Source organism: Hippocampus zosterae, chromosome 4 (assembly GCF_025434085.1).
Source record: "Hippocampus zosterae strain Florida chromosome 4, ASM2543408v3, whole genome shotgun sequence".
NCBI classification, from domain to species: Eukaryota; Metazoa; Chordata; class Actinopteri; order Syngnathiformes; family Syngnathidae; genus Hippocampus; species Hippocampus zosterae.
Window position 1 is genome coordinate 25,552,320 of NC_067454.1, and position 27,550 is coordinate 25,579,869.

General features: G+C 41.2%; 2 protein-coding genes across 6 annotated transcripts in view; both read right to left on the bottom strand.

The window, feature by feature from the left end:
• crtc3 (CREB regulated transcription coactivator 3) overlaps positions 1-11,804 on the bottom strand; it is a 61,549-nt gene extending 49,745 nt beyond the window's left edge. For all 5 annotated transcript variants that reach the window (XM_052063934.1, XM_052063933.1, XM_052063932.1 and 2 more), the window contains exons 1-2: positions 9,885-11,804; positions 2,712-2,822 (exon numbers count right to left, since the gene is read on the bottom strand). In XM_052063934.1, the coding sequence (XP_051919894.1) occupies positions 2,712-2,822; positions 9,885-10,016 (243 nt within the window). In that variant the 5' untranslated portion in view covers positions 10,017-11,804. The remainder of the gene's footprint in view (positions 1-2,711; positions 2,823-9,884) is intronic.
• Positions 11,805-12,614: 810 nt separating this feature from the next.
• The window catches only part of iqgap1 (IQ motif containing GTPase activating protein 1), a 44,221-nt gene continuing 29,285 nt past the window's right edge, over positions 12,615-27,550 (bottom strand). Inside the window, exons 16-37 of the mRNA XM_052063841.1 lie at positions 25,227-25,317; positions 24,959-25,126; positions 23,891-24,033; positions 23,645-23,815; positions 23,299-23,382; positions 23,134-23,205; positions 21,995-22,064; positions 21,557-21,921; positions 20,443-20,606; positions 19,262-19,486; positions 18,112-18,252; positions 17,928-18,012; positions 17,074-17,306; positions 16,835-16,967; positions 16,576-16,678; positions 15,475-15,610; positions 15,296-15,383; positions 14,750-14,959; positions 14,497-14,663; positions 14,285-14,404; positions 13,184-13,292; positions 12,615-13,066 (exon numbers count right to left, since the gene is read on the bottom strand). Of these exons, the coding sequence (XP_051919801.1) occupies positions 12,953-13,066; positions 13,184-13,292; positions 14,285-14,404; positions 14,497-14,663; positions 14,750-14,959; positions 15,296-15,383; positions 15,475-15,610; positions 16,576-16,678; positions 16,835-16,967; positions 17,074-17,306; positions 17,928-18,012; positions 18,112-18,252; positions 19,262-19,486; positions 20,443-20,606; positions 21,557-21,921; positions 21,995-22,064; positions 23,134-23,205; positions 23,299-23,382; positions 23,645-23,815; positions 23,891-24,033; positions 24,959-25,126; positions 25,227-25,317 (3,192 nt within the window). The 3' untranslated portion in view covers positions 12,615-12,952. The remainder of the gene's footprint in view (positions 13,067-13,183; positions 13,293-14,284; positions 14,405-14,496; positions 14,664-14,749; positions 14,960-15,295; positions 15,384-15,474; positions 15,611-16,575; positions 16,679-16,834; positions 16,968-17,073; positions 17,307-17,927; positions 18,013-18,111; positions 18,253-19,261; positions 19,487-20,442; positions 20,607-21,556; positions 21,922-21,994; positions 22,065-23,133; positions 23,206-23,298; positions 23,383-23,644; positions 23,816-23,890; positions 24,034-24,958; positions 25,127-25,226; positions 25,318-27,550) is intronic.

A 27,550-nucleotide genomic window follows, 5' to 3' on the forward strand; every position in this document is an offset into this window, starting at 1 on the left:
AAAAAAAACTACGGCAAGCAAGGATTTCACAGTAACAATCGTTACCGGTAGCGTGTCGTTTCCGTGGCGTCATTTTCACGGCGCCGAAAAATAGTTTAATTATAAAAGTCACCGCACTTGAATAGACTGTGTGATACACGCAATTTCGCTGTGCCTGTATGTGTGTTTGTGATGTGGTGTGTGTGTGTGTTTCTTCTAATTTACTTTCGTTTTGTTTTGTTTTCAGTGTTGGGGAGTGGGGGGGGGGCACAAGAGATAACGTTATGTGCGCATGCGGGTTATTTTAGTCCGCAAACTGAGGAATCGCGCGGATGAAAGTTTGAGATGGCGGCGGAAAAAAAGCTCACCAAGGTCTACTAATTACGATATTTAAGAAATGGGAATGCTTGTCCGATTTTTCGTATGAATCGTCCAAAGGGCGTATCACTAAACTCACCTGTGATGTATGCACAGAACGCGAGAGCGAAATACGACGCGAGGCACGATTACGAGGCAAATTGGTCATTAGATTTGTAGGCTAATCGCTGTGAAAAATATTATGAAACAGTATTGGTTATTCTATAATTTACTGGTTGTAGCATCGTAACTTTATGAATACAACATTCATCACAAGGTGTAGTAATGCTAATGTTAACTGTTGGTAGAACTCATGACGACGTGTGTTAAATTCTTTCGTCAAATTGATCGTAGATTACACATGCATCGTTTTAGGAAGAGGATGTCAAGCCACATCAATACTTACCTGTATTAATGATTACCAGTCAATTAATCTTTGCAGTGTGAGATTGGAAAAAATACTCTGATGATGCCACATGAGTACACCAGTTTTTGATCCGTTTATTTTTTGGAATAAACCTGGAGTACACAGCTGCTGATGTAATGTTCATTGTTAAAGCATAGTTTTCAAACATTGACCCTTGAAACATTATACTTTTGAGTTTCAGAATTCTTGATTATCAATATCAGTCCAAATAGAAAAATGGGTTCCCATGATGAACGTTTACGGACCCCAACATTTGTTATTGTGGTTTCCCATTGGGTAATCCGACGGAACCGAAAAAAGGTTACCATGAATTTCCGAAATCCTCAGGCCTGCCCCTGAATTATTTACATTTTTGCAGCATTTGTTTATCATTGTATGTATATGTTGTTGTTTGTGTTATTATCATATGCAATTGAATAAGTAGACCCTTTCAGAATTAGAAATTTGGGACTCTCTCAATCCATAATGGCACTCATACTTTTCTCATCAGCGAGTCCCTGGCACTCGCTGCCGGTAAAATTATCACTGAGAGATTACCGCTTTTTCTGCAGTCAGTGATTGACTTCTATGCAAAGTCATTTCTCAACTTGTGTTCCGTGCCATGTCATGCCTGTTGAGTGTTGATTTACTTCATATTAAGAAACTAATGCACTAAAACATTAATTCATAAATGTATACCATATGATTTTTTTTCTCAGCATAAATAACACGTACCCTGACTGTTCTACTCTTTGAAGAAAAACACTTCATTCAAGCGTTAGGGCGTGCAAAGGGTTATGATGGAGGGGTGTTGCAAATCATGAACACCTGCCAAGTGGTATGATAGCATTGTTTTATACATGTCCTCGGCTAGGCCTCAGTTTCAAAATCAGTCCTTGGCCTTGGCCTCGGAAAATTTCTCAAGTCCTTGACCTTGGCCTTGCCCCGGAAAATTTCTGAAGTCCTTGGCCTTGGCCTCGGCCTCGGGTTACCGGTCCTTGGACACAACACTGGTTCTTAGTGAGGAATTAGCATTTGAACTTGGCTAAAAGCTCAAAAAAAGTTGAGTGGCATTATATGGCCCCATGAAAGCCTGTATCCCACTGAGGGAACATCTGCAAGTGTTTGTGAAGATAGCTAATGTTGCATTCTTGTCAAAGTTTATTCAAGGTCACAAACGTTTGCCAGTCTGGAGAATGTTCACAACCATGAACGAATACTGACAAACCCAGGCACAAATGGGCATTCTCTACCTTTGCCAACACTCGCAAACATTCGACCCTCAGTGAGGTACGGGCTTTAATGTTGGTTTGCTGTTCTATACTTTTGTGCCATCTTTGAATGTGAATAAAATGGGAATGCTTAGGCAAGAGAACACTTTGCTGGAGGGATAGCTGGGAAATCACAGGTTGTGGTTATTTTGCGTAGCTAAGCATTGATTTTCTTCTGTGCAATTGAAAATTTAAATATATGAAGATACCAATAAGGACGTGTGCAGTCTTACGTGCCCCCAAAATAGCGAGAATGAAAATTTGTGGCCCACCCATCATTCAAGATGTCCATAGCTGATAATCTTACAGACCATAGGTGTCAAACTCAGGTACTGGAGGGCCGCTTGCCCTGCATGTTTTCCATGTCTCCCTGTTGCAACACAGCTGATTCAAATGCACAGGTTCAATGTCAGGCTTGCGCAGAGCTTGCTGATGATCTAATCATTTGAATCAGGTGTGTTGCAACAGGGAGACTTGAAAAACATGCAGGGCAGCGGCCATCCAGGACCTGAGTTTGACACCTATGTTATAGACAGATATACCGTGTATAACAAAACTTTTCATCATTTTGGGAGATTGGCTTTACATGATTAACATCATAATGAGCAGTAGAAATAATCACACACTAACCGAGTGTATTCAGAGCATGACGACGCACTTTTATACAGCTGTGCATATTTTAGCTGACAACATCCCACCTGAAATTCGGAGCTTGTATTCCCAATCTGATTGACATTGGGCAAAGAGCCGCCATAGTACTGTGGTCGTGATTGAGACAAACGAAGCTGCTGGATCTTCTGGAACTGCACCTGTCAGTCAAAAAAGAAAAATAAAACCCATATTGTTAAGAGGGATACGTTTGAAGCAGAAATCAGCATAATAATTAAGTGGAGCTTTCAACAACAACAACAACAAAAACCATGGAATGAGCACTTCAAATGCTCCATAAAAAATAAATTGACGATAAAAAGCAATTGAGCGCTAGAGTACATGACCTTTTCTACTGCCCATACTGCCCACACTGCACCTTTTTCTCAGGCAAGAGCATGTGCTATAAACACAGAAAATGTTTCCGTTTGTTTTTTGTGACATTACAAACATGGAACGCGGCAACACTTACCGTATTTTCACAACCAAAAGGCACACTTGAAAGCCTTAAATTTTCAATTTTCAAATAGATGGGGTGCTGAATATTGTGGGTTGCCTTGTGTATGCATAGAGTTCCAAAATCTTTGAATGCTGTTGTGTGACTTTGATTTGGGGTCCGGGTGACTGATTGATGTTGTGACGACACGCCGCTTATATCGAAGAAAGGCGGACAGAACTGAGGAGAGCATGCGGGTATGAAAGTGGAAAGGGTGGGCATGAACGGGGACGCTAAAGCCCCCCGCCCCCCTCCAGTAGAGATTGATAAAAGGAAATTGAGGAAACGGTTCCATTGGACGAATCTTGATTTTCATTCGCATTGGATTAATTTTGATTTTGTTCCATTGGTTTCCCATGAGGACAACATTGAACCAAGCTGTGAATTTTTTATTGGACACAGTCTTCAAAAGACGGCAGTATTCGCTGGATTATAGACTCGCAAGAATAGTATTTTTCGAAGGAACGATCTGCTCAGTCAACTTCAACTGTTTGTGGGCTATAATAGACTGCAGCCTGTGATTCGCCGTGGACCATACACTGTTAAGGGAAAGAGAGTGTGCTGAGAAGTCCCACCACTGCCAAGAAGTAAATAGGTGTACTGCTGTATCCTTTGTCTCAAATATTCATTCATTCATCTTCCAAACCACTTTATCTTCACTAGGGTCGCGGGGGGTGCTGGGGCCTATCCCAGCTGCCATCGGGCAGTAGGTGGGGGACACCCAGAATTGGTCGGCAGCCAATCGCAGGGCACACAGAGACAAACAACCATGTTCATCCCGCCTGCCATGCATGTTTATGGAATGTGGGAGGAAACCGGACCACCCGAAGAAAACCCACGCAGGCCCGGGGAGAACATGCAAACTCCACACAGGGAGGCGGGACCCACATACACGTTCAAATTCATAGGGGGGAGCAAACCCTCCCTCGCGGGTTTTCACTTATCGCGGTGGGGTCCCGGTGCCCATGAACCGCGATAAGTGGGGGATTACTGTGAGTGTGTGTGTGCGTGTTCGATAAAAATACATAGTTTGTGTGGTATTAGTTCAGGGGCAGCCCAGTGGTCAAGGTACAGGGTTTGATCCTAGCTTCGGCCTTTCTGTGTGGAGTTTGCATGTTCTCCCTGTGCCTGCGTGGGTTTTCTCCGGGTACTGCGGTTTCCTCCCACATTCCAAAAACATGCATGACAGGTTGATTGGGCAAGCCAAATTGTCTCTCGGTGTGATTGTGAGCGCGAATGGTTGGTTGTCTTTGTGTGCCTACTGCCCGAACACAGCTGGGATAGGCTCCAGCACACCCCATGACCTTTGTGAGGCTAAGTGGATCAGAAGATAGATGTGTGCCTGTGTGCCTGTGTGTGTATATATATATATATATATATATATATATATATATATATATATATATACACATACACACACAGAGTTTTTTTAATCCAATTACCCGGTTATTCGAGAGAATTTTCAGCAGGATAACCGAATAACAAAATATGTGAGAGCTGCAGCACAGGACTTCATCTTGGCTAATTTCTCCTCAGTGAAATATGACTTACAGAAGGTTGCCCATCCAACAATCATGAATGAGGCATCCCAACACATTCGTCTGATGAACAAATGTCGCAGTGAAAAAAGGCAGGGGAGTTGCTGCCATTTGAATGTTTGTTTGTTTTTTGTTAAAAGGTGATCCAAAGATTTTTGGTGTAATCATTTACAGACCTACAAGACAAAGAGGCAAATTATGGAGCTAAATGGAAGCCAGGAATGATTTAACCTGACATGCCTTCTGCCTTCCGTGTGCAGTCTGACAAACGGACACAGAGACTTAGCTCTATGTACCGGAAGGAGCATTAAAACATGCACTCGCAATGCGCGACCGGATGAAATTTTTATGAGCACAGATTGAAAAAAATGGGAACGTCTGCAAGCGTATTCGAGGCACTGTCAAACACTGCAGTCAATTATATAAACACTAATAATAATTTTAAGAGTATAGATATACGATAAATTGAGAATTTCATGAGTTGACTAATGTCCTAAGTAACTTAAAGACACTTGGAACCACTTTTACCCTCTGTATTTATGTGCTTACTGTACAAATGAATCTGCTGCTGTCCTTGTGTCCAGAGCTGTCTGCTCACATTTTTGGGGTTAATCCAAGACTTTAAACCAGCAAAAATAACAATTGTGAAGCACTTAAAAGCACCCAGGAATAATTCAATCACCATGACCTGGCTGTCTTGACCTAATACCATCCGACTTTTTCAAAACAATTGTGAAATCAGTTGAAAACAAGTTACTGCAAAGGATTAAAAAAAGATAACAAAAATTAACAACTGGATGAACCAAATCTTCCTTCAGCTCAACCAAAACAAAATAGAGGTAACGGTACATTTTTCAGCAATAAACAAAAAGAAGATTGCTTTTACAAAACAATTGCCATTACTGTCTTGAAAAACCAAAGTCCGAAATCTTGGGGTGCCGATAGACTCAGACCTGACTTTCATCAATCATATTCAATCAATCACTAAAAACATTTAGCAGCTGAAAAACGTATCCAGACTGAATGATGCAAAACTTTTGCACCAATACTAGTACCAGTATGGAACTGTGAATTTTAGCTGGCAAAAAAAGACAATACCATAATTCCCAACTGCGAACGCGCTCCAACTCTGTGTCAGACAGGGCAGAGTTGGCATCGAGAATTTCGGGAAAATGTGTGCAGTTTCTGGAATGGCTAGTCCTGGGCATCACGAACGGCTCGCTCGTCCCTGTTGGCAATTTTTTTTAGGCACGTAACTGCTGGACACCGCCGTAGACTGAGTTTCAACAATAACTTTTCAACACACGACGGCCGCAACACTGCCGTCAATGATTATTTTTCGTCAAGTGATGGCCACAACGATGCATATTCCCGGGCCAAATGTTTGCAGCCCATCGCTGGTGTTTGCTATCTGGCAGAAGGCGAAAGCCCATCAGTGACATGTGCCAGCCAATTCCATACTTTTCATGCAAATAAAGAAATAAATATCTGAGTCTGAATATTTATCCCAGTATTTTAAAAATGGTGCTTGCAAAAGAAATCCAAGCCCACCACTTGCCAGCTTGATCCCCTCCCTTCATCCCTTGTTAAATCCTGCCTTCCTTCTGTGCTTCCTCACATATCTGCTATTATCCACTCCTCACTCTCTTCTGGTATTGTCCCATCACTCCTCAAAACCGCTGCTATCACCCCCACACTGAAAAAACATGGCTCTGACCCCAACAACTTTGATAACCTCCGCCCCATCTCCAACTTTCCATTTATCTCAAAAGTCCTTGAAAAAACTGTTGCTGCTCAACTCCACTCCCACCTGTCCCTTCACTCTATGAACCCTTTCAGTCCGGTTTCCGCCCCCGCCACAGCACAGAGACTGCCCTAATCCGTATTGTAAATGATCTCCTCATAGCATCTGACTCCGGTTTCGTCTCCATCCTCATCCTCTTAGACTTGAGTGCTGCCTTTGACACAATCTCTCACCCTATCCTCCTCAATAGACTCTCCTCCATTGGTCTCTCCCACACTCCCCTCAGTTGGTTCCACTCCTACCTCACTGGCCGCACACAGTTTGTCCAGCTCAAATCATTCACCTCAAAGGCCTCCCCAGTCACCACAGGTGTACCACAGGGATCTGTCCTAGGTCCACTTCTCTTCATCATCTACCTCCTGCCTCTTGGCCATATCCTCCGCAAATTTAACATCCACTTTCACTGCTTCGCTGATGGCACCCAGCTTTACCTCTCCTGCAAGCCAAACTCCATACTCACACCCCCCTCCCTCACCTCTTGCCTCTCCGAACTCAAAACATGGTTCACAACAAACTTTCTTAAATTAAATGCTAATAAAACTGAAGTCCTCCTTCTTGGCACCAAATCCACTTTATCCAAAGTAAACAGTTTTTCCTTCAACATTGACAGTTCCCTCGTGTCCCCCTCCCCCCAGGTTAAGAGTCTGGGTGTCATCCTGGATAGTATGCTCACCTTCCATTCACATATCAACACCATCACCCGCACTGCTTATTTCCACCTCCGCAATATTACCAGACTTCGCCCTTCCCTCACCCCCGCACCACTGCTATCCTTGTCCACAGTCTTGTCACATCCCGCCTTGATTACTGCAACGCTCTCCTCTTCGGTCTACCTCAAAAGTCCCTTCATAAAATCTAGCTGGTTCAGAACGCCTCTGCTCGTATCATCACAAAAACATCTTCCCACCAGCACATCACCCTCATTCTCCAACAGCTCCACTGGCTCCCTGTTCAACATCGAATCAACTACAAACTGCTTCTATATACATATATGGCCATCCTCAACCTGGCCCCTCCTTACCTATCTGACCTTCTCCAGGTGCATATCCCCTCTCGCTCCCTCAGATCCTCGTCCTCCCTCCGCCTGTCAGTGCCCCCTGCCCAAATGATCACCATGGGAGCCAGAGCCTTCAGTCACGCTGCTCCAAAGCTCTGGAACAACCTACCTCCGGACCTCCAAAACTGCACACCTCTTTCCACTTTCAAGTCCCGACTAAAAACACACCTGTTCAGGATTGCCTACAACACATAGCTCTTCCATTTCCTATGTTTTTATGATTTTATGTCCTGTTTTTATATAACATCTCGTTTACAAATTTTTACATTGTATTTTCTTATTGTTTGTACAGTGTCCTTGGGTGGCATGAAAGGCGCTTTTAAATAAAATGCATTATTATTAATATTAAATAAATATGGGGGCGGCCCGGTAGTCCAGTGGTTAGCACGTCGGCTTCACAGTGCAGAGGTACCGGGTTCGATTCCAGCTCCGGCCTCCCTATGTGGAGTTTGCATGTTCTCCCCGGGCCTGCGTGGGTTTTCTCCGGGTGCTCCGGTTTCCTCCCACATTCCAAAAACATGCGTGGCAGGCTGATTGAACACTCTAAATTGTCCCTAGGTGTGAGTGTGAGTGCGAATGGTTGTTCGTTTCTGTGTGCCCTGCGATTGGCTGGCAACCGATTCAGGGTGTCCCGCGCCTACTGCCCGGAGACAGCTGGGATAGGCTCCAGCACCCCCCGCGACCCTAGTGAGGATCAAGCGGCTTGGAAGATGAATGAATGAATGAATGAATAAATAAATATCTGAGTCTGAATATTTATCCCAGTATTTTAAAAAGGATGGTGCTTGCAAATTTTATCCAGCTTTCTCGATCACACTCATTCACATGAGACTTATAAAAATAGTGCTGCTGCATATTGGTATTTATCTGTTTCCTGATTATTGTGGGAAATCATGATTGTGCTCCCCATTTGGAGGTGGAAATTTTTGTCGCTCAATTATTGTGGCCGACTTAGCCCATTTTTCCCAGCGCAAATATCATCAGAAGAATAATAAGAACATGATTAATTTAATTTGAGCAAATTTGTTATTTCAGAAGTGTGTATCAAACCTCTTTGTACTAATCAGCAGCCAAGAAGTAACTCTCAGCTTCCAAAAGGTTGGTGACTCCTGATTTAGGACAGTTGCACATGAAACATTTAGCCATTTTTTGAAATACTAAACTGATCAATTTAGTACTGTACAGTATAATAAAGTGTCATGTCATTTTGCCAGTTAAAATTCATGGTACGACACTAGTACGAGTAACTTAATGCAACACTAGAACAGATTGTAACCACAGATGTAGGTTGGCTCATTAGAACTGTGACAAATGCCTTGAGTTTTAATGATTTTGCGGCAATGCATCACAACAATAGATTTTAAATACAAGAATCAGGATTTCATAGAAATAAAGACTTGCTGTTATAAGCTGAGAACATTTATGTGTGCTCAATATTTGGATGTTTTATTTTTGTAGACAACTGACTTAATTGTAACTATGATCTCAGTGTGTAAACCATCGGCATCACCAAATCCTGCCACATTCGATTGCTCCTTGTTTGCGGCTCTTGACACTTTTGCCTTCAAAAACATAAAAGCAAACTGGGTCGTGATTACATAATCTGACATGTCCATCGAAGATTTTTTTTCTTCTTCAAACTGTCTACATTCACAACACAGCTGGACTGTTTTCTTTGTGGAGGTATAAAAGCAAATTGTAGAAATATTGCAGCTGTCCCAATAATTCCGTATCGAACTAAATTAAATTCAATTGTTGAAAAGACAGCTAAAATAACAGTGACTGAACGAACGCACAATTATAACTGAAGTAGTCATCAGTAATTATGAGAACGCAAAGCTTTTGTTTAACTTGTGTGGCAAAATAGCAAGTCGGTGTGCCCAAATTAAGGTAAAACTTACAATCCATAATTAAGAACAATTCTTTGGAATTTCCACTGTCCCGGTGGAGCATCACAAAATTCAAACGGAAGGGATTCAGCTAATTGAAGTGAATGGCCAGATGCAAACTCAGTACAAATCTTAACAGATTTCACTCCCTCTGGAGTACTTGAGATGCACAGCAAGGGGAACTGGTGACCCAGTGAATGAGACACTCAAACCGCTTTCCCATTTCCTGTTTTACGGACAGTCTGGACTGTGTTTCACTCAAAACGATCCTTGTTGTATTCCAAACATTACGGAGAGTTCTAGGGGTTGACGGTAGCCCCGGTTTAACACAGCGAGTCAATCAGAAGTACAAATTAAGCGGACACTTAGGAGGCGCGTCGTTTAAATAGCAGCCATAGTCTCATTCAAGAAGACAACAGAATAACAAAAGTGTATTTACCCTTGAGACCGTGAGGTCCGTCATCAGCTGCTCGAAGGCTCGCGTTTCCTCTGCTTGCTTCTGGTTATGCAGTGCAATCTTTTCACTGAACTTCCTGGGGTTCGAGCCCCCTGTTCCCGGAGAGCCGGACATTGTTCTACAACTTCAGATTCTTGGGGAGAGGAGTCGGCAGCGGTGCTTCGAATCTATTTTTCAAGGTTTCTCAGTAGGCACTCCATTGGATAAAGTAAAAAATAGATATATATACATATGTCTGCATTTAAAAAGAGCACACATTCCTTGTGGGTCAACGTTTGAATAATGGAGAAATTGTTAAATAAATTTCTATATGGCGGATTCGCAATTAAGTGCTTGCACGTCAAAGTCGATGACTTTCACTGAAAAAAAATCTGACAGGGATATTTCGATAAAGCCAAGTTAATGACACAACAGAACTTCATATTGACACATTGCCAGCGGCCACTTGGAGGAGTTTGACGTTGACATGGCTGTCAAAGCTAACAACATAATATGGAGGTGAACGGATAGAAAAGCGCTGCAGCTAGTCGCTAGGTTAGCTAAACTGGTGTCAAATCCGTCCAGACCATCTTGCACCAAAGCACTTCACCAACTTGTCGAGACAATACTTCGGCAAATAGTTGGCAGACATGTATGTGTGCAAGCCTCTTTCAAGATCTTTAGTTCTTCTACTAAAGAAAGTAGAGTGCCCCGTTAGCAATCACCTTGCTAACAACGTTAGCTCAGGTCCCAAGCAATGGATCCAAGCTTTTCTCGCTATATTGTATTTCAACAAGTGTCCGCTGGTCTAATCCAGACTCACTCAGTGTCGAGTTTCTCTGACCACGAAGGAAGTAAAAGCTCGTCTACGCACGCAACTGTACGCACTTGAAGCGGGGGTACAGTCCACAAATTCTAACTTTAACATCTAGATTACAGTGAAGTCGATCTTTGCGTTAATCCACGGGAAGCAGTTAGAGACCTCAAAGTCCGACCCGATGACTCCATGAAGAGAAGCAAGCGACGCTGAAGGTTAATACTCATTTCCTCCGCAGAGATTGAGCCCAATTCTTCTACCGGGTTGCCGCATTCTGTTTCACCACATCAACTGTCTTGATGACACGGCTTGAATAAGCAGGTCTGACCCGACGTCTTGTCATCCCCAGTCTCTCAGTCTCTGATGCGAGAAAAACATTGCCTTGTTAAATTCCATCGATTCGCCCGAAGACCACACGGAGGCGACAACGGCAGGCCGTCGTTAGAAAATCATTTGGGTGATAGCAGAACGTTCACACTGCAGTTCTGTAATAATAACGCGATGTTTATGGGCTTGTTTCTGACAACGTTAATTTGGCATAGCATTTTATGTTAAGCAATGAAATAATGGTAAATTACACTTACCGTCATTGGCATTTTCAAAGACATCACATACTGTACTGTTCATTCTTACGGACACACACTGTTGGTTCCTTACAAGTAAATCACGTCACCATCACTTGTGTGCAAATTCTGAGTATTTGCGTTAAATTGTTTTTATGGTATAACTGTACACCACACTTAAAATGACAACACTGTACAAAGTGATTAAATATTGAACTCTCAAGCACTACTATAGCTTTTTCAAACTGACTTGCATTCAAAACAGTCTGCAAAACAAACGTTAGATTGGGGCAGAGGGGTTGCGGGCGACATTACATAACGATCGTTATTTTAAAACTAGGCACATAAAATATAATGAACAAAGAGCATTCGCCTCTCATCGGGACTACATTACAGAACACTAAATACGGACATTCTGTCATGAAAAGTCAAAAGTGGAATGAAAGGCAACTTGATGCCTCAGATATTCATATATGTATAACAAGAGACATTATAGAGTGACTAGATCTACTGAATCTTCTGAATGTAATACAGTACTGCACATCTTCCAGTTCAATGTATATGGTCTGTAAAAGCTTTCCAAAATGAATGACACTATAATACTCACTGACAAAAACTAAATTAGAAATTAATTAAAGTTAGTAGGGGTATCTTTGTAAACAAGATTATTCATAAAATGTGCATCCAGTCTGCATATTTACATTCCATTTTATGTAGTACAGATGGAGACATTCTATTTTTTTACTTTTGTAACATGAACATATTCCCTTTTACGGTATGACACAACTGAAAAACATGAGATCTGAAAAGAAATCAAATCCGCTGTAAATGCAAAATTACAAAGGAAGCAATATAAAGAAACCCAGATGACTTTCAAAGCCAGGTTATTTTTCAACCTGAAGAAAGGGAGAAGAGAAAGAAGCCGTCGGGAACATGTCAGACCATAAGTGTCTTCTCCAGCAAGGAGCCTTCGTTTTCACTTTTAGCTGTGTGTGGCTGTTTGCAATCTGCGTAATTAGATGGTAGAAATTTACCTCAAAGATGATTAAGTTTGAACTTATTGGACGGGAAGAATATGGGACAGAGTTCCAGGTTAACAAAAGGAACTTTATGTTGCTAAAGAAAATATTTTCCTACATACAGCAAGGTGGATCAAATCCAAATCTGTGATATAGCTTAAAAAAACTACTACAATGCACTGTTTCTGTTTTCTGGGGTTTCTTTTGTGCGTGTGTGTGTGTCACACAACCATACAAATATCCGGAATGAAGTTTAGGAATAGACTTCTTCCACAACCCTGCTGAAAGAAGTGCTTATCAAGCCTCTCTCAGTCAGGTTGAGAAAAAAAGGCAATTTTACATAAAGCATCACTTTTTATAAGTAATCAATGCCTGTGCACAAGATATCAATATTGAAAGAGGGAAAAATACAACTCTAACATCTGGCGTGGCTGCAGTTACATAAAATCCTTGAGCAAATACCTGTGTTATGTTGGCCGCAGTGGCACAAAGGGAGTATTCCACTGGAAACCACGCACATACGATGATGTACATATTGAAAAAATACATTTGCAAAGGCACAAAAGGCAAGTGCGACAGGAAACGGTTAAGACAACCAAAATCATTTAGGTCGAGGCTTTCAGCAAGCCTTCTTGTGGTCAAATCAGTCCGTTGCCTTGTTTACTGTTTTCTCTATTTCCCATAAAATTTCTTGTTGAGCAAGAAAATAAGCAAGTTGACATTTATTGTCGCCCTGTTGAAGAGTTTCATCACTGCCACGCCTTCGTACTGCAGTTGGAGGAGATCCTAAGAGCATTAAAGGAAGCAAGGAAACAAATCAAAATCAAGCGAATCATTAACAATATCAGTACTAACAATCTGTACAATATACTTCTGTATGTAAAAGCATCTCATCGAGCATACCTGATATTCTAACTGTAATGTCTCAAAGTGGACCCCCAATAACTTAGCCTTCACGTCAAAGACTCCAACAGCCTCGGCCGGAGAGATCTCAAAAATAACATTCTTGAACCTACGAGGAGAAAAACATGAGTTTCAGTTTTCAACTTGACTCAAGAGCACCCATTGAAATATTTGACTATTCAATTGTCCCAAAAATTTCTGGTCTCAGACCTTGAAAGCGAATACACACCACTTTCTTCATATAGCAGATAAACCAAATCTTTTGTGTGACTAACAAGGCCCTGCTCAATCACCGGCCATCAACATGCCAGTAATTTTAAACAATAGGGGAAACTCGGACATGATGTTTGGTTGTTGCATGATAATGCCCTAACTCACAAAGCACGTAAGTTGTGATCAAACCGTTTTCCGGGACGGACTTTTACAACTGGCGCATTGAACTCCAAGAGGATTATGTTGAAAAATAAAAATCTGAATTCTTTCTGCCTCTTGTATTGTTCAGGTCACAAACTTCCAGGACCCACCTTGTATGACGTTCACTTTGCATGGCAGAGTTTTAACTGGCTATGTTTTTTTGCAGTGTTCCTAAACCCACACGGGCAATATCCTTAACAGAGTGTTGCCTTTTTTTATTGTGTTACAGCCTGAGCAATTGATGGTCAAAGGCATTCGATGTTGGGTTTTCACCCTTACGTGCAGAGGCTCCTGCAAATTCTTGGAGTCTTTTGGTGATATTATGGACCAGAGATGATGAAATTCTGAAATTACTTGCAATTACATTATTTTATTATTATTATTGGACTATTTGCTCACAAAGTTCTTAAAAATGGTGCACCTCATCTCATCCTTGCTCGTGAACAACTGAGCCTTTTGGTGGTGCTGTTTTTTCCCCCCAATTATGACACTCATCTGTTTCCCACTCACCTGTGGATTTTTTTTTTAAAGCATCCATCTACTATCCCAGTCTTTTCTTGCCCCACTCCCCAGCTTTTTTGGAACATGTTGCAGGTATCAAACTCAAAATGTGTAAAGTTGCAAAATAGAATAATGCTCACCTGCCTGAACATTAAATATTGATTTGTTGCCAAGTGCAGAACTTACTGGTTAGGCTGTAGATCCTCAATTGAAATGAGTACTCCCTTCTCATACAGACGTGAGGCGGTGTATTTTTGTGCAACTTGTTTACTCTTCTTTGCCTTGTTGACACCAGGCTTTGACAACCTGAGAGGAAAATCATCATCATTCCACATACATCAAATGATCTCTTCAATATAAAGAAGAGATGAATAAAAAAGAAAGATGAACACACTTACTTGCCCTTGCTGGCCAGGTTGTCCATGCACGTTTTAATATACTGATTGTATGAATCAATCTGCACATTGTAGAACTTGGTCTTTGAATTCAGGGCCGTGTTGGTTTGCTGCAGTTTTACAAGTTCAGCTTTTCTACGCTGGCGATAACGTCTCTGATTTCTGATGTCCTGTAATGCACGCAGGCACATTTCAAATGGGTATACAATTTACAGTTTAAGAACTGACACCAAGACGATATTGCATTTTTTTTCACCTTGGCTATGTCATTGATGAGGTCCTGATAGCGGTTCTCAGGATTCACTTTGCCAAGCTCTACTAGCCGTTCCAGATTACTCCTGATCTTCTCTTTTTTCCCCTGTAACGTTAGGCCGTCGTCCACCACTGGTTTGACTTGCTTTATCTTCTCTGGAGTCTTCGCATCCCGGATGGCCCTCCTCTGCATCGCACGTTGGTATTCTGCTTCCTGTAACCACAGAACAAAATACAGTAAGTGTAGCCTCACTTTTTTTTTACTTTGAAGACACGCACTTATATCAAAGATTTGGTGTGCTCAAAGCAAATAATGTTACACAATAGCATGGGGACAGGAATTCCCCATTTGCGGTGTGCGATGTAGTGAATTGGCAGTTGGTAAAATGATTCATGTCCAGCAAAAGAGAAATGTTCCCATCCAAATGAAATGCAATACAGATAGCGCTCTGTCTGTATGATGTCTGTCTTTTGGTGTGGGTGTGGTTTGGTTGCAGGCATAACACATTCAAACTGACAGAAAAGGAAAAAAAAAAGTCTGTAATATGACCTGGTCCGGACCAGCTGATGAGTCCAGTATCTCTGTCAGAGTCTCCCCAGGCTGGAACCGGATCACATCAACAATCAGCCGCTTGGTGCTAAAATTACATGGCAGAAAAAAGAAAAAAAAAACATTTATGAAGCAGTTACGATAATGTCAAATACAAATATCAAATAGTATGACCTTACTTGAGTAGGAGGGTCTTGGCATCCACCTCACTATTGGCCTCACCAGGGACATCAAATTTGTTGGTCAGTGTTAGGGAAACCTCAGTCTTGCCCATTTGCTCTTTGTTGGGGTCACCGGGTGGGAGAGGATTTTCACCTGTTTAACCCAGTAAAACAACACTATCAGTAAAGAGCTGTGATATTCGCTATCAGGGGTCACCAACGTTTTTTGATCCATGACCATTTTTTGACCCCCCTCCCCCCAACACCCAGCACGGTCGACTTGGACGCAGTCCGCGATCTACCAGTCGACTGGGATGGGCTAGTTTGACCGTCCTTTTCAATATCATCTGTGATCAAATTCTGCACACCCACTGGTCGACACACAGCTGCCTTTTATGCAGATGACGTGGGTTTGATTCTCAGCCAGTGCTTCCCAATACCCATGGCCCTAGGCCCAGATAAAGGGGTAGCTTGCGTCATAAATGACATCTGGTGTCAAAACTCTTACTCTCTCATGTGAGTAACTCCCTCTTCTGAACCCTAATATGAGCAAAAAGTCAAAACAAAGTATGTAATACTTTATTCCTGATTGCTTTTAATATCCATTCATTTTCTACCACATATCCTGTTCAGGGTCACTGGTGAGCTTGAGCCTCTCTCAGACAACTTATGAGCATGGGGCAGGCTGGTAACAACTGAATTCAAATGTAAATTTCTCCAGTTCAGTAGTGCAAACTTATAGAGGTGGCATGTTCTTAAAATAGGCATCACTACTGTGTCACTTGTAGTATTGTGATTGGTTGAATATTGTCATTTGCCTTGGACATAGTCTGAAATATACCAAAATGGCTTCAGTCCCTAGCATTAATCTCACTGTCTTTCTCTTTTTTGTAAATATTGCATATACCTGGATACAGAAGTATGTGAACAGCAGGCACGTTTTATTACTGCATATTGTTATTTTGGCTCCAATACACATCCAACGATGGATATAAAATAAAACTAACGGTACATAAAACCGACAAGTGATTTCAAGCGAGAAATTTCAGCTCTCAACTGAATTTGCAAGGCCTTCACTGCAGCCACCCTCACTCTGTGCCGAGTTTTATATCTACTCACCAATGAGAGACTCCACAGTGGGAACCTCTCCCAGGTCCTCCAGAAGCTCGTGGATGGGATCGTTGTGCTCTGGAGCAATGGCATCCTGATGGTCCAGAAGCAGCTAATAGCAAAGAACAGCCAAATAAATCATAAGTGACAAAATATGAAATTGAGATTATTTTCAGATGATAAAACAATTGGTTACAGCGGAGGAAAGCCCATAATGGGGGCTATTTTAAAAAGATGTACAAAGACATTGAGGCACAACCAAACTCACTGTGTGTGTGTTAATCATCTCTCCAATAGAGATGTAAATGACAGGTTTGGTGACAGTGACCAGGTCAGAGTACTGATCCACATTGAATTTATCTTCAAGTGAGGGGACGTCGCAGGCTGTCAAAAAATATCGCCTGTAAAGCGAGAGGAAATACGCAACAATGTAACATTTGACAAATGTGAAGAACAAATCACAAAAGGATGTGCAACATTTTTTTAAGATAGAAATAAATATCGCACCTGAACTTTTGATAAGAGTTGCTGAGATATTCATTGATGGGATTCAGGTGGGCATTATCTCCGAGAAACATCTTGTTGGAGGCAGCGTGCTGCAGCATTTTGGCTACGGAGCCCAAGTTTCGGCGCTGCTCAGTAGTGAGTTGGCCACCTGCTGACATCTCAATGATGTCAAAGGCATCGGGGGCAACAATTGCCGGGTTCATGTAACGGTAATACAAAAGGTTCCCCACGATCTGAAAAAGCAAAATGGTTCTGTTACAAGGAGGTCAGTGTGTAGGATTCAATGCAATTTTTCATGTCTGTCCCGTACGTAAATTCTCTCCACTAATATTCTGAAGATTTCAGATGTGGTTTTGCAAGAGGAGGAAGGGCTCCTGAAATGTATCGGAACAAAACTTGTGCAGAAAGAGGAAGAGGGCAGAGAGATGAATGAGCAAGCTCACCTTGAGACAACAGCTAGAGTGTGGAGAGAAAGGTACGCTTCGACACAGAGGGATTGGCAAGGTGGAAAAAAAGCAGAAAGGCAAGAGACACAAAAACATTATTTAACTGATTATGAAACAGGAAGCAGATAAGAACAGCAAATGGAGGAAAGCATCTGCAGAATGTTACACAGCCGATTCGTTAGTAAAAGGATCACAGGTCCAAGACTTGCTATGGTGGAAAATGTGGAATTGGGACAGGCTGGGTAGTAGGTGGGTTTCCGACCACCCTGACAGGGATTAACTCCCTAAAACTGATAGGTCTATCCTGAGTATAAAGTGAACATTCTGCTATTTTTGGAATTAGTTTGAAGCGATGCTTTAAAGGCTGTGGCTCGTAAAACAATGTAAGGATGAATACAGTTAGCAAACCTTCAGCAGTTCATCCTCGGTAGCATCTGGGAACTTCTCGTGGAGGGTGTCTTTAAGGACTTTGGAGATGAAACGCATCCCATAGCTAAAGAACACATTATTGGACAGTGTGAGGCATGTGCATTTTAACTCAAGTTAACTGTGTGTGGTTTGAATCATCTGACTACAGCTAATATACACTTACGGAATTTTATCAACAGAAACAATTATGGCAGAAAGGAACTTGTCGGTGACTGTCTTCATGCTCTTGATGGAGGCTTCCAATCTATTCCGAACTTCTTCATGGGACATTGCTTGCTCAGGCGTGACATCATATGGCAGCTTACTGTGGACGAAACATGGGCAGAAAAAGACATTCTGAGATTATCTTTGGCTGGTTTTTGATATAGTTTTCAAAAGGAGTTTTGAACATCAAAATGTTCACAACTCTTTAGCTGCCCATTTCCAAAAGTGCTTTTGATTGAGCTATTCTGAACTTTGATGAATTGCCTTCGACAGTCTCATTTGTTCACTGCATGGACAAGCATACACTAATCTTCTAAATTAATTACTACAGACGCTGACTGAACATGGTTTCACAGAATATGAGCAATGAGGGATAGCTGAGAGTGAACATGGCAGATAGCACAATAAGGAAAAGAAAATACACTGTTAGACAGAGAAACTGTATATGTCTTATGTTCAATAAACAAACCAAACCAAACTTGAAGAATGTCAGACTATCGACCCATCAAACAACTGTCTTTGGTATATTTGAAAGAGCAAATAAACTCGGACATCAAGGAAAGCTATGAGTAGAAATGTGGCAAATTAAGATCAATTGCCAGCAATAGAGATACTCTAAGTGGAGGAAATTGGTGGGACTCCTCGAACGGGAAATGGAGCCATAGATATTAAGTCAGGTAAGTCAAGGGCCATACCTGAAAGTGTCATTCAGCAAGTTGCTGAAAAAGTGCTGATGAAACACAGGAAAACACAATCCAAAGTAGTCATAGAAACAACATCCGTACTCGCTATTGGCTCAGCATATGATGGCCACTGGCTCATTTGTAGGAGCCACGACCATACCATCAAAAAAGGGGGATTTGAGCGAGGCACAAAATAGTGAGAGTAAAGGCATCCTCTATTCCGCCACAGACATGTTATTAAGACACCTGGAGACTGTTTTAAATACTGTACTGAAAAAAAAACATTTGTACGTTGTTTTCATGCACAGATTGACTTAAATCAAGTCATGTACAATTTAAATTTTGAATTAAGTATTTTCCATTTCATGGTAAAATCTGCTCAACCATCACTTAAAATGCAACGCTGACAAGCTTCCCCTATCTCACCTGGCCTCTCCAGTCTGCGTTTCCATCTGGTTGACCCAGCTCTTGTAGATGTCCACTGGGTCGGTCTTGATGTTTAGCGTTTTGTCATCCATGATCTCCTTCACAACTGGTGCCAAGATCTGTCTCAGGGCATTCTGGCCTCTCGTACCTCGGTGGAAACTTACCACCATCTTTATGACAGTCGGATTTCCTGTGACAATCTCCTTCATCTGGTCAACTTTTGACCTACAGACAGTTAAGGAACACAGGGGGTTATGCAACACCTTTTTGATTCCAAATTTGTCCTTTAATATTACAGAATACATAATGTTTACATTTATAATAATGTATTTTACCTAAGACATCATTTCTGTTGATTTAGCGTTTTTGTCAGTAACATTTTAACTCAATGCTATAAACTGTAACTCGTTTTTTTACAAATGAAAACTATTTAAATTAGGGCTGGCACACATTTATATGGACGAATTAGTTACAGAATTTTAAAAAATAACCACAAAAAAAACACACACAAACAGTTTTTTTAAGCACTCCAGGCAAGCTAGGACTTTTCTCAGTGCCCTAATTCCTGGCACGCCTGTGACACTGACTCAAGAGAAGTGACGTTCGCAAGCCAGAACGTTCATCTGACAAATACAAAAAGCTTTTTTTTTTAAATGCCCGGAAGACCATAATTAAACAAATTGAGCAACCAAGACTTTGCATATTACAGAGGCACTTCAAGCCTGTGCTATCACATGAATGCAAAACATGTCGCAACTAGAATGGACACTGTTGCTCATGTCAGCGGCAACAGTAAGAGAAAGGCCAGTTTGTCTGTTTGTAAGCGGCTACGATTTTATTGAATCACACTAAAATGTTGAACCTGTAGGCATGTATTGCAATAGTGATTTTTGCTGAGGACTAAGTGTTTGAGTTTGCAAAACAAAATTTAATATCTTTGAGACAGCCAACTTGAATTTATGATTTTAGAGCATTTGGAAACATTATCCTTAAATTCAGATTGAAATCATCTTCTTGTCATTGTACTTTATTGGGAAAAAAAGCCTGAATCTGTTTAGTAGCATTTTCGAAAATGTATTGAACCGCATTGGATAAGTTGAATACGTCCATTTCAATTCTGTGTATATTTGTGTTCAATTTAAAAGTATATTCATTATTCATACTTCAATTAGATAACTTACTTGATTTCCTCCTGCAGGGCAGTCTTAAAGAGCTTGAGCAGCAGGTACTCCTCTCTCTGATTTGAGGCATAATTATATAGGGTGAAGATTACAGAATCCATAAACTTTGTTGATTTATTCTGAGGCATCTGGAAGATCAGCTTGGCGAGATATGTTGGATTGGTCTAAAAACAGGGAAAAACACGTGGTCTGAATGTCATTGGAGAGGTATCGTGGATACAGTCTTCACACACCAATTGGAATGCCAGGTTTTTGTGATGTTAAAAAAAGGAGACCAACTTAATCATTTCAATACGTTTTTCAATGCTGGTAACTCCATTGAATGTGTTTTCTTTTTGAGAGAGCAAGTTAAAAAAAAAAGAGAATGTGATTGTACGAGTGTGCACACTCTGAATTGGGAATGCAGTTGAAATCAAACACATGTTGTCGCACCATTAAAGAAAGAAAAAAAACTCCCCCACACATGTGGGAATATGTGTTAACTTTTTTACCCTAATTCTAAAAGTTTATATTTGGCACAATCACAATACCGCTCATCACCCAAAAACACCAAACATCTAAAATGAAGCACAATGGTGGCATTATCAGGCTTGGGGACTGTGTTTCTTCATCTGAAACTGGGGCCTAAGACAGTGTGGTAGGGGGATTATGAACAGTTCCAAATTCCAATCAGTGTTGGCACAAAGCCTTCAGGCTTGTGTGAGAAAGCCTTCTAGAACATCCGAACTTCATTTGTGGTTAATCAGAAGCATTTTAAATGACGGCAGTTATGTGCCGACTTCCATTTAACATAAGTTTGAATGTAACTGATTATTTAAACAAGGATGTACCGGTACACACTTGAGCAATCTCATTATTTCAGTTTCTTTTTCATCCCCTCGGGAAAAACTATCTATTTTTGTTAATGATAATAACAATTAATAATTTGTTAGTTTTGAAATGATGTATCCTGGTCTCATTTCTTAAATCCTGGCAATTGAACGGTGGTGTGCAGACTATTTATATCTACTCTATGACTGAAACATGTGCAAAATATGTCACGTCAACCTGTAATCTTCAGACAAATAGGCAATTCAATGATGCAATCAAAATGTGAAGTGTACTATGACAGTACCTGTAATAGATAGAAGAGGTGCTGGTAAGCCTCCAATTTGACTCTCTTTTCCTTGCTTAGTGCCTTCAGACCTCCTCTGTGTTTGTTCATCATCATCATGTCTGACAGCTGACCCTTGTTTTTTTTGGTCAGCTTCTTGCTGTGTGACACCACCTCTTGCAGGGTGATTTTGTTCTTCACCAGCAGACCAATCTTGATGTCCATCAGGTTCAGGTCATTCTCCAGCTGCTGATTGGAACGGATGTTGGTAACCACCTCCTCGCGGAGCCGCATCAGCTCCAACTCCTCTTGGAAGTCCTGGTCACTGTGATCCAACAGATGGACAAACTTCCTCACCACCGCCATCGGAGGATTTTCGGCACTGGCTGTGTTCAGAAATTTTGTAAGTTAGTCAATGAAAAAAGATTGGTTTCCATGAAATCTGGATTTCCATCTTACTTAGCGTCTTGTAGTCGTCTCTGGCCTTGTTGGCTCTGATGAAAGCCTGAATCTTCACCACATCTTTGATCTGCAGTGAAAACGTCGGTCACTGGGCCGCTCAATAGTCCATGATAGTAACAGCACAGAATCCAATCTAAATCACATAGCTAAGGCATATGAAATGAGCTCCCTGCCCCCTAAACCCCAAAGAGACCTCAAGTAAATGGTAGTGGATGTTTAAGGAAAATGTCTGTAACACAGGACGTGATTTTGACCATTCATTCAAATCCAACTGTAGACTATATTGTATTTGCTGTTGTTTTAAATGTAGCCTTCTTTTCTTTTTCTTGGAAGTCGTAGGCTCCTCCTCTGTCTCCTGGCTGGGCATTTTCCCCTTCCCAAATAAACTTTCCAAAGACATTTGTTTTTTACTCATTTTGCTAGCTAAGGTTTCATTTGAGCGGTAACCAATCACGTGACCGAGAAGCACGCCTTGACCTGCGTCAATAGTGACATACTGTAGACCAGGGGTGCCCAACTTTTTTTGTCCCAAGGGCTACTTTTCAAAGAGCCAACCTCCGGAGATCTACCAGTCCAGTCTCAACATCTATCCCCCCCCCCCCCCCCACACACACTAATAGACAGTCCCAGGGGTCCTACTTAAGATACAGATTTATGTCAACAGGAGATTCCCACGCACCAAGCCCACTCTGCATAATATGTGGCGATGGTGACTCGTTTTTTCATGCGCTTTGTATTTGTGGTGTATTTTATTTTGAAGGCACATTGAAACATTACCATAGCGACCAGAGAGTGTTGTGGCCAGATAGGACTTTCCTTGTGTCATGATTCGTGTTTATTATTATGTTCACAAAATACTGCAGTTTTCATGCAGGTCCTAACATATTATTTTGTTGTATTTATCCGCCACAACTTAAAAGGCCCTGAAAATATTGTCTGACAGTAAACCGGTCGGTGGGGTAAAAAGATTGGGGACCGCTGGTTCAAATGATATGCATTTTCACAGTCCAATTAAAAATTATTTAAGAAAATATTATACCTTAAATGTTTCTTCTGCACGTAACGCATCATTGAACTAAACAACATCATTAAACTAAACAACCCCCCCAACACACACACATTAATGTAATACTCACGTGATCCTTGAAGTACTTTAGGCGATCTCTGTACTTTTTACGAGCTTGATGCATTCGAACCATTGCTTGGATCTGAGAGGAAAAAAAGCGTCATAATTTCTGCTTAAGTAGAAAGTCTTTGCTTCTGATTGCATTGACGTTATTGTCATTGCAGCATTATTTCACCTTTACAGCCTCATCACTGTGATCTTCTAGATACTTCTTACGGTCCTTGAAATCCTTCCTCTGTTTGTAGCCTTTCCAGTGAGCCTGGAAGAAAAATAATCAGAGGGCTAAATGTATGAGAGTGGGGCGAAGTTACAGTGTATTCTTGGCAAGTTGTTCATTATCAATATTGTAATACATTGCAATATGGATGTTTTTATTGTGTCAAAAATGAACTGCCAACATGGTGGACAGTACACAGCGTAGCTTTATCATAATATGTGTTTCTCCCTGAATTTTTTTCAATAACAAAATACAGTAGTCTAAAGTGTTTTGTGCTGTGTATATTAAATTGATTTGATCCCACCTGTATTTGTGTAACAGCTGGCTCTTGTGATTTTAGGAAGTTCATCCGCTCCTTGTGGGCCTTCCTGACCAGGTAGCCACGACAACGAGCTTGCAGCTTGGTAATCAGCGTCTCATTGGCCAACCACAGCTGCTCTCGATTGTAAGCTGTGGTTACCCCTGAAACTACAGACTGTGGGAGTAATGGAAAAAAATTGAAAACAGCTGAACAACTGGGATGATGCAGCGCTGCACAGGTACAACTTACCTGAATGTCCTCCTTGTTGAGCTGCGTGTTGTTTTGTACAAAATCCTCTGGTTGCACCCAGGTACCCTCTTTTGTATTCAGGTTGTAATAGTAGTTGTGTCCACCTTTCACCCAGTGTTGTACCCACTCGCTGCCGTTATCGCCTGGATATCATAACAGAGTTTAAAACAGAGATAAATATTCAATCGTAATGTATGGTAGTCTTATATGAAAATTCACAGTTGGGAATATAACTTCCGGATACAAGATTGGACAATTTTAAAAAGGCTTGGTTGTACAGTGTGCTACATGTTATGTTGACTATATGTTGAGCAGCATGTCCCTTTCAGTCGATCAAGAACCTGAAGCATTTCATACAGAATACCACCGACGGCCCTGACTGAAGACCCACACCTCTTGCAGTAGAAAACATCTTGTGCTCCCATCTCATACACATATGCAATCATCTCTAAATTTTATCTTTATAAGCTTAAATCCCTCCAAGGACACCTTTATTATGTCTGGCTATCTGACTGTAGATACTTTGTACATTATGTAGCAAAAATAATGAGACACCCATCTTCATCCATTAGTTATTCATTCATGGTTAGACTTTGTGAAAGCAGTTTGGGAAACGCTTCTTTGTCTTGAAACAGAGAACAAAGCTGAATTAATTTGGTGGGAAAGAACTTGGCTAATATTGCACGACAGGCCGTCCGGTCCAACTGCCTGATGGGATGAATTGGCAAAATATTCCCACGGGCGCAAAACAATGTTGTGGATTGTCTTTCCAAAAGAGTCGATAGACTTTTCTATACAGTGTTGAGTTAGTGTACAGTGCTAGTACACATTTAACTCCGAGTTGACGGCTGCATTTCGACTCCATATTGTGGGTGTGAATCATATATGTGTGTGTGTGTGCGCGCACACACAGACACACACACACACAGAAAGAGGGAGAGAAAGTCCAGAAAAGTACTACAATCTTTTTTGGCAATCTGTGTGGAGTACATACTGTATGTTATACACAGTATTTGTGACTAAAATGTCATCAATGTAATTCTTAACGATATTTGGTTCTGCCCTCACCATCTTTCTTCTTTACTTCTTTGACTTTGGCCAAGTCCTCTTGGTATGTCTGTGCGCATTCAGAAGTGACTCCATATAGTCCTGCCCCAGAGTTACGCAGAGCTGTGACAGTCTGAGCTGCATCGCCAGTATCCACCGCCTCATTTATGGCATGAATAGACTGAGAGACTGATAACACAAATACAGCATTACAAAAAACAAGCGAGCACAATGTCTACTCTTTCTAATCTTCCAAATGTATGTAGCATGAACAAATGTGTGTGCTTACACAAAAAGGCGTCCTTTGTGTCCTGGTTAGCCTTGAGAATAGCATCTTGGATCTCATCCAGCCAAAGCACAGCAGAAGGATCTTGTGTCTCCTGGATTGACATTGAAAAAAATGCTGAGCATGCAAAAGAACTAACCAGGGATGTAACAAAAAAAACGATTTGGATCAGAAAATGGCTTTTGATTTCAAGATGCGGGTGCACAGAATGGAATCGTTCCACTTTAAAATATTTTGAGATATTTATCGAATCATCTTTTATTGGAGCAATATATAGTATCTTTAAAAGAAATGCCACATTTACATTTATCACTTTAAAAAATGTCCTTGAATCGTATTGAATCTTCATTCTTGAAACCCCAAGTACCATCTTCACTGCTTAATTTTTCATTTTGTGCTTCACAATGTGTCTACATAATGAGCAGTTGTAATCTTTTTTTCCATTCAGCCTTTGAATACTTTTTTTTAAATTCCTAGTTTGGGTTGCTTAAGCAAAATGCAAAATTCAATTTTAGTTTTTAATTCATTTTCCAATTAAAAAAAATAATGCTTCAAAAACTGTTGTGATTTTTTTTAAATATAATATGTATGGTAAAGAAGCAAAGTTTGTATAATTTGCAGTCACTCCCAAAACATTTGGCCACATGTGCTTCTGCACAGCCAACAATATTAGGCACGTCTTCTTAATCCAACCAGACCAACCAATAAAAGAGGGGTAGCTAATGTATTATCATGCACAGAAAATACAATATAATATTTCATTTGAAACCTTGGTGAAAAAAAGCAGTTCGGGTCACACCAATAAGCTACATTAGATACTGTAATAAGTGTTGACTGTATCCAGATGGCGCACTCCTTCTCTACGGAGGCACTTCTGCCCTCAATCTAACAGCCACTTCATTTGCGACCAGTCCGCCCCCTTCTTTTTGTGTTGCACAGCAGAGAGGAAAGGAGAGGAGGTGTGCACGTTCGAGGAAGGGGCGTGTGAGTCAAACTGACACCTGATCTAAAGTCCAAAGAGGCAGGCAGCTACTAACATCTGTAGGAGCATGCAGCTGAGGGTCTAGCAAATGCTGTCTTTGCAGTAGGTGAAGTTAAACTTGATTGGTCTTTCTATGTTTGCAGTTGGTGTTTTACAGAGTATTTGCAGATGGTGAATAATGACTGCTGGAGGCACCTAGCAAGGGTGTGGCGCCTGAGCAGTGAGGCAACTGGTGCAAAATAACGGTGGCACAGTTTGTTACATATAACCAACATGCCATGCAGCTAAAGAGGAAATGAAAGTTGGAAGGGCAGAATATAATAACTCATCTGCCTAATTGTGCTTGTATGCTACTTCCACTTGCAGCCTTAGAAGCCACAAGCTGTTTTTTAGAAAAATTTAAATCAGTAGAAGTCTACTTGCAAATCCACGAGTAGAAGAATTGTTTAATAAATGCCAGTTTGTGATAGCAGCATGTACATTTTCAGAGGGATCGCAGACTTTATAGCGCTTGTTATGAAGCTGTCTCTTGGCAGAACTTCCCACCGTTTATCCAGGCCCAACCAAAGTCACAAACACCTTCTCTCTCTCCAACACCTCTAATATTGCAGAGGTAATCAGGAATCAACAAGAACTACCGGTATGTGTTGTTCATCTCATGTGACCTCGGATCACTTTCAGCTTGACTCCAACTCCAACATAGCTTTGAATATTCACTCGAAGCAGAGCAGAGCCCCATCAAGCCTCAGAAAGCTTAACTTTGCATTGTTCTAACCGCATCTTTTTTTAAAGCATGTCCACCTCAAACTGCCTCACAAAAAAACAAGAAGCCTGTCCTCATGGGTGTATCCAATCAACTGTACCAGTCAACTTTCTGTCCCTTTTATGGAAGTAAGGCTATGGAGGTTGTGCTTGTTATTTCCTGTCAAAAAGGCATGAAAATAGTTCTCTTTCAATCGCTTTGTTTTCTTTGTCATGTGTTCACATATTACGTATTTCAGGGTTTGTGTGAATGCTGCTGGGGATGAGTGGGCTCCATCCACAGATTTATTGTTTCCATTTAGTTAGTTTCTGTGTGTGTGAAGGGTTGGGGCGGGCTTGAAAACAAATTCAGCAAAATTAGTGTACCCGTAATTAGATTAGCGGCCAAAGTTATTAAAATGGCTTTTGAAAAATCCGGTGTCATAAATTCAAAATGTGAAATGTACTAAACAGCCGTGGGGGGGGGGGAGAAACAAGTTTAGCATGGCTAAGGTCAGCTATTTATCTTCTGTGGCAGAGTAGCAAACCAAATATGGTGTGCATATGCAAAAACACGAAACAAAGAATGAGTCAGAGCTGATTT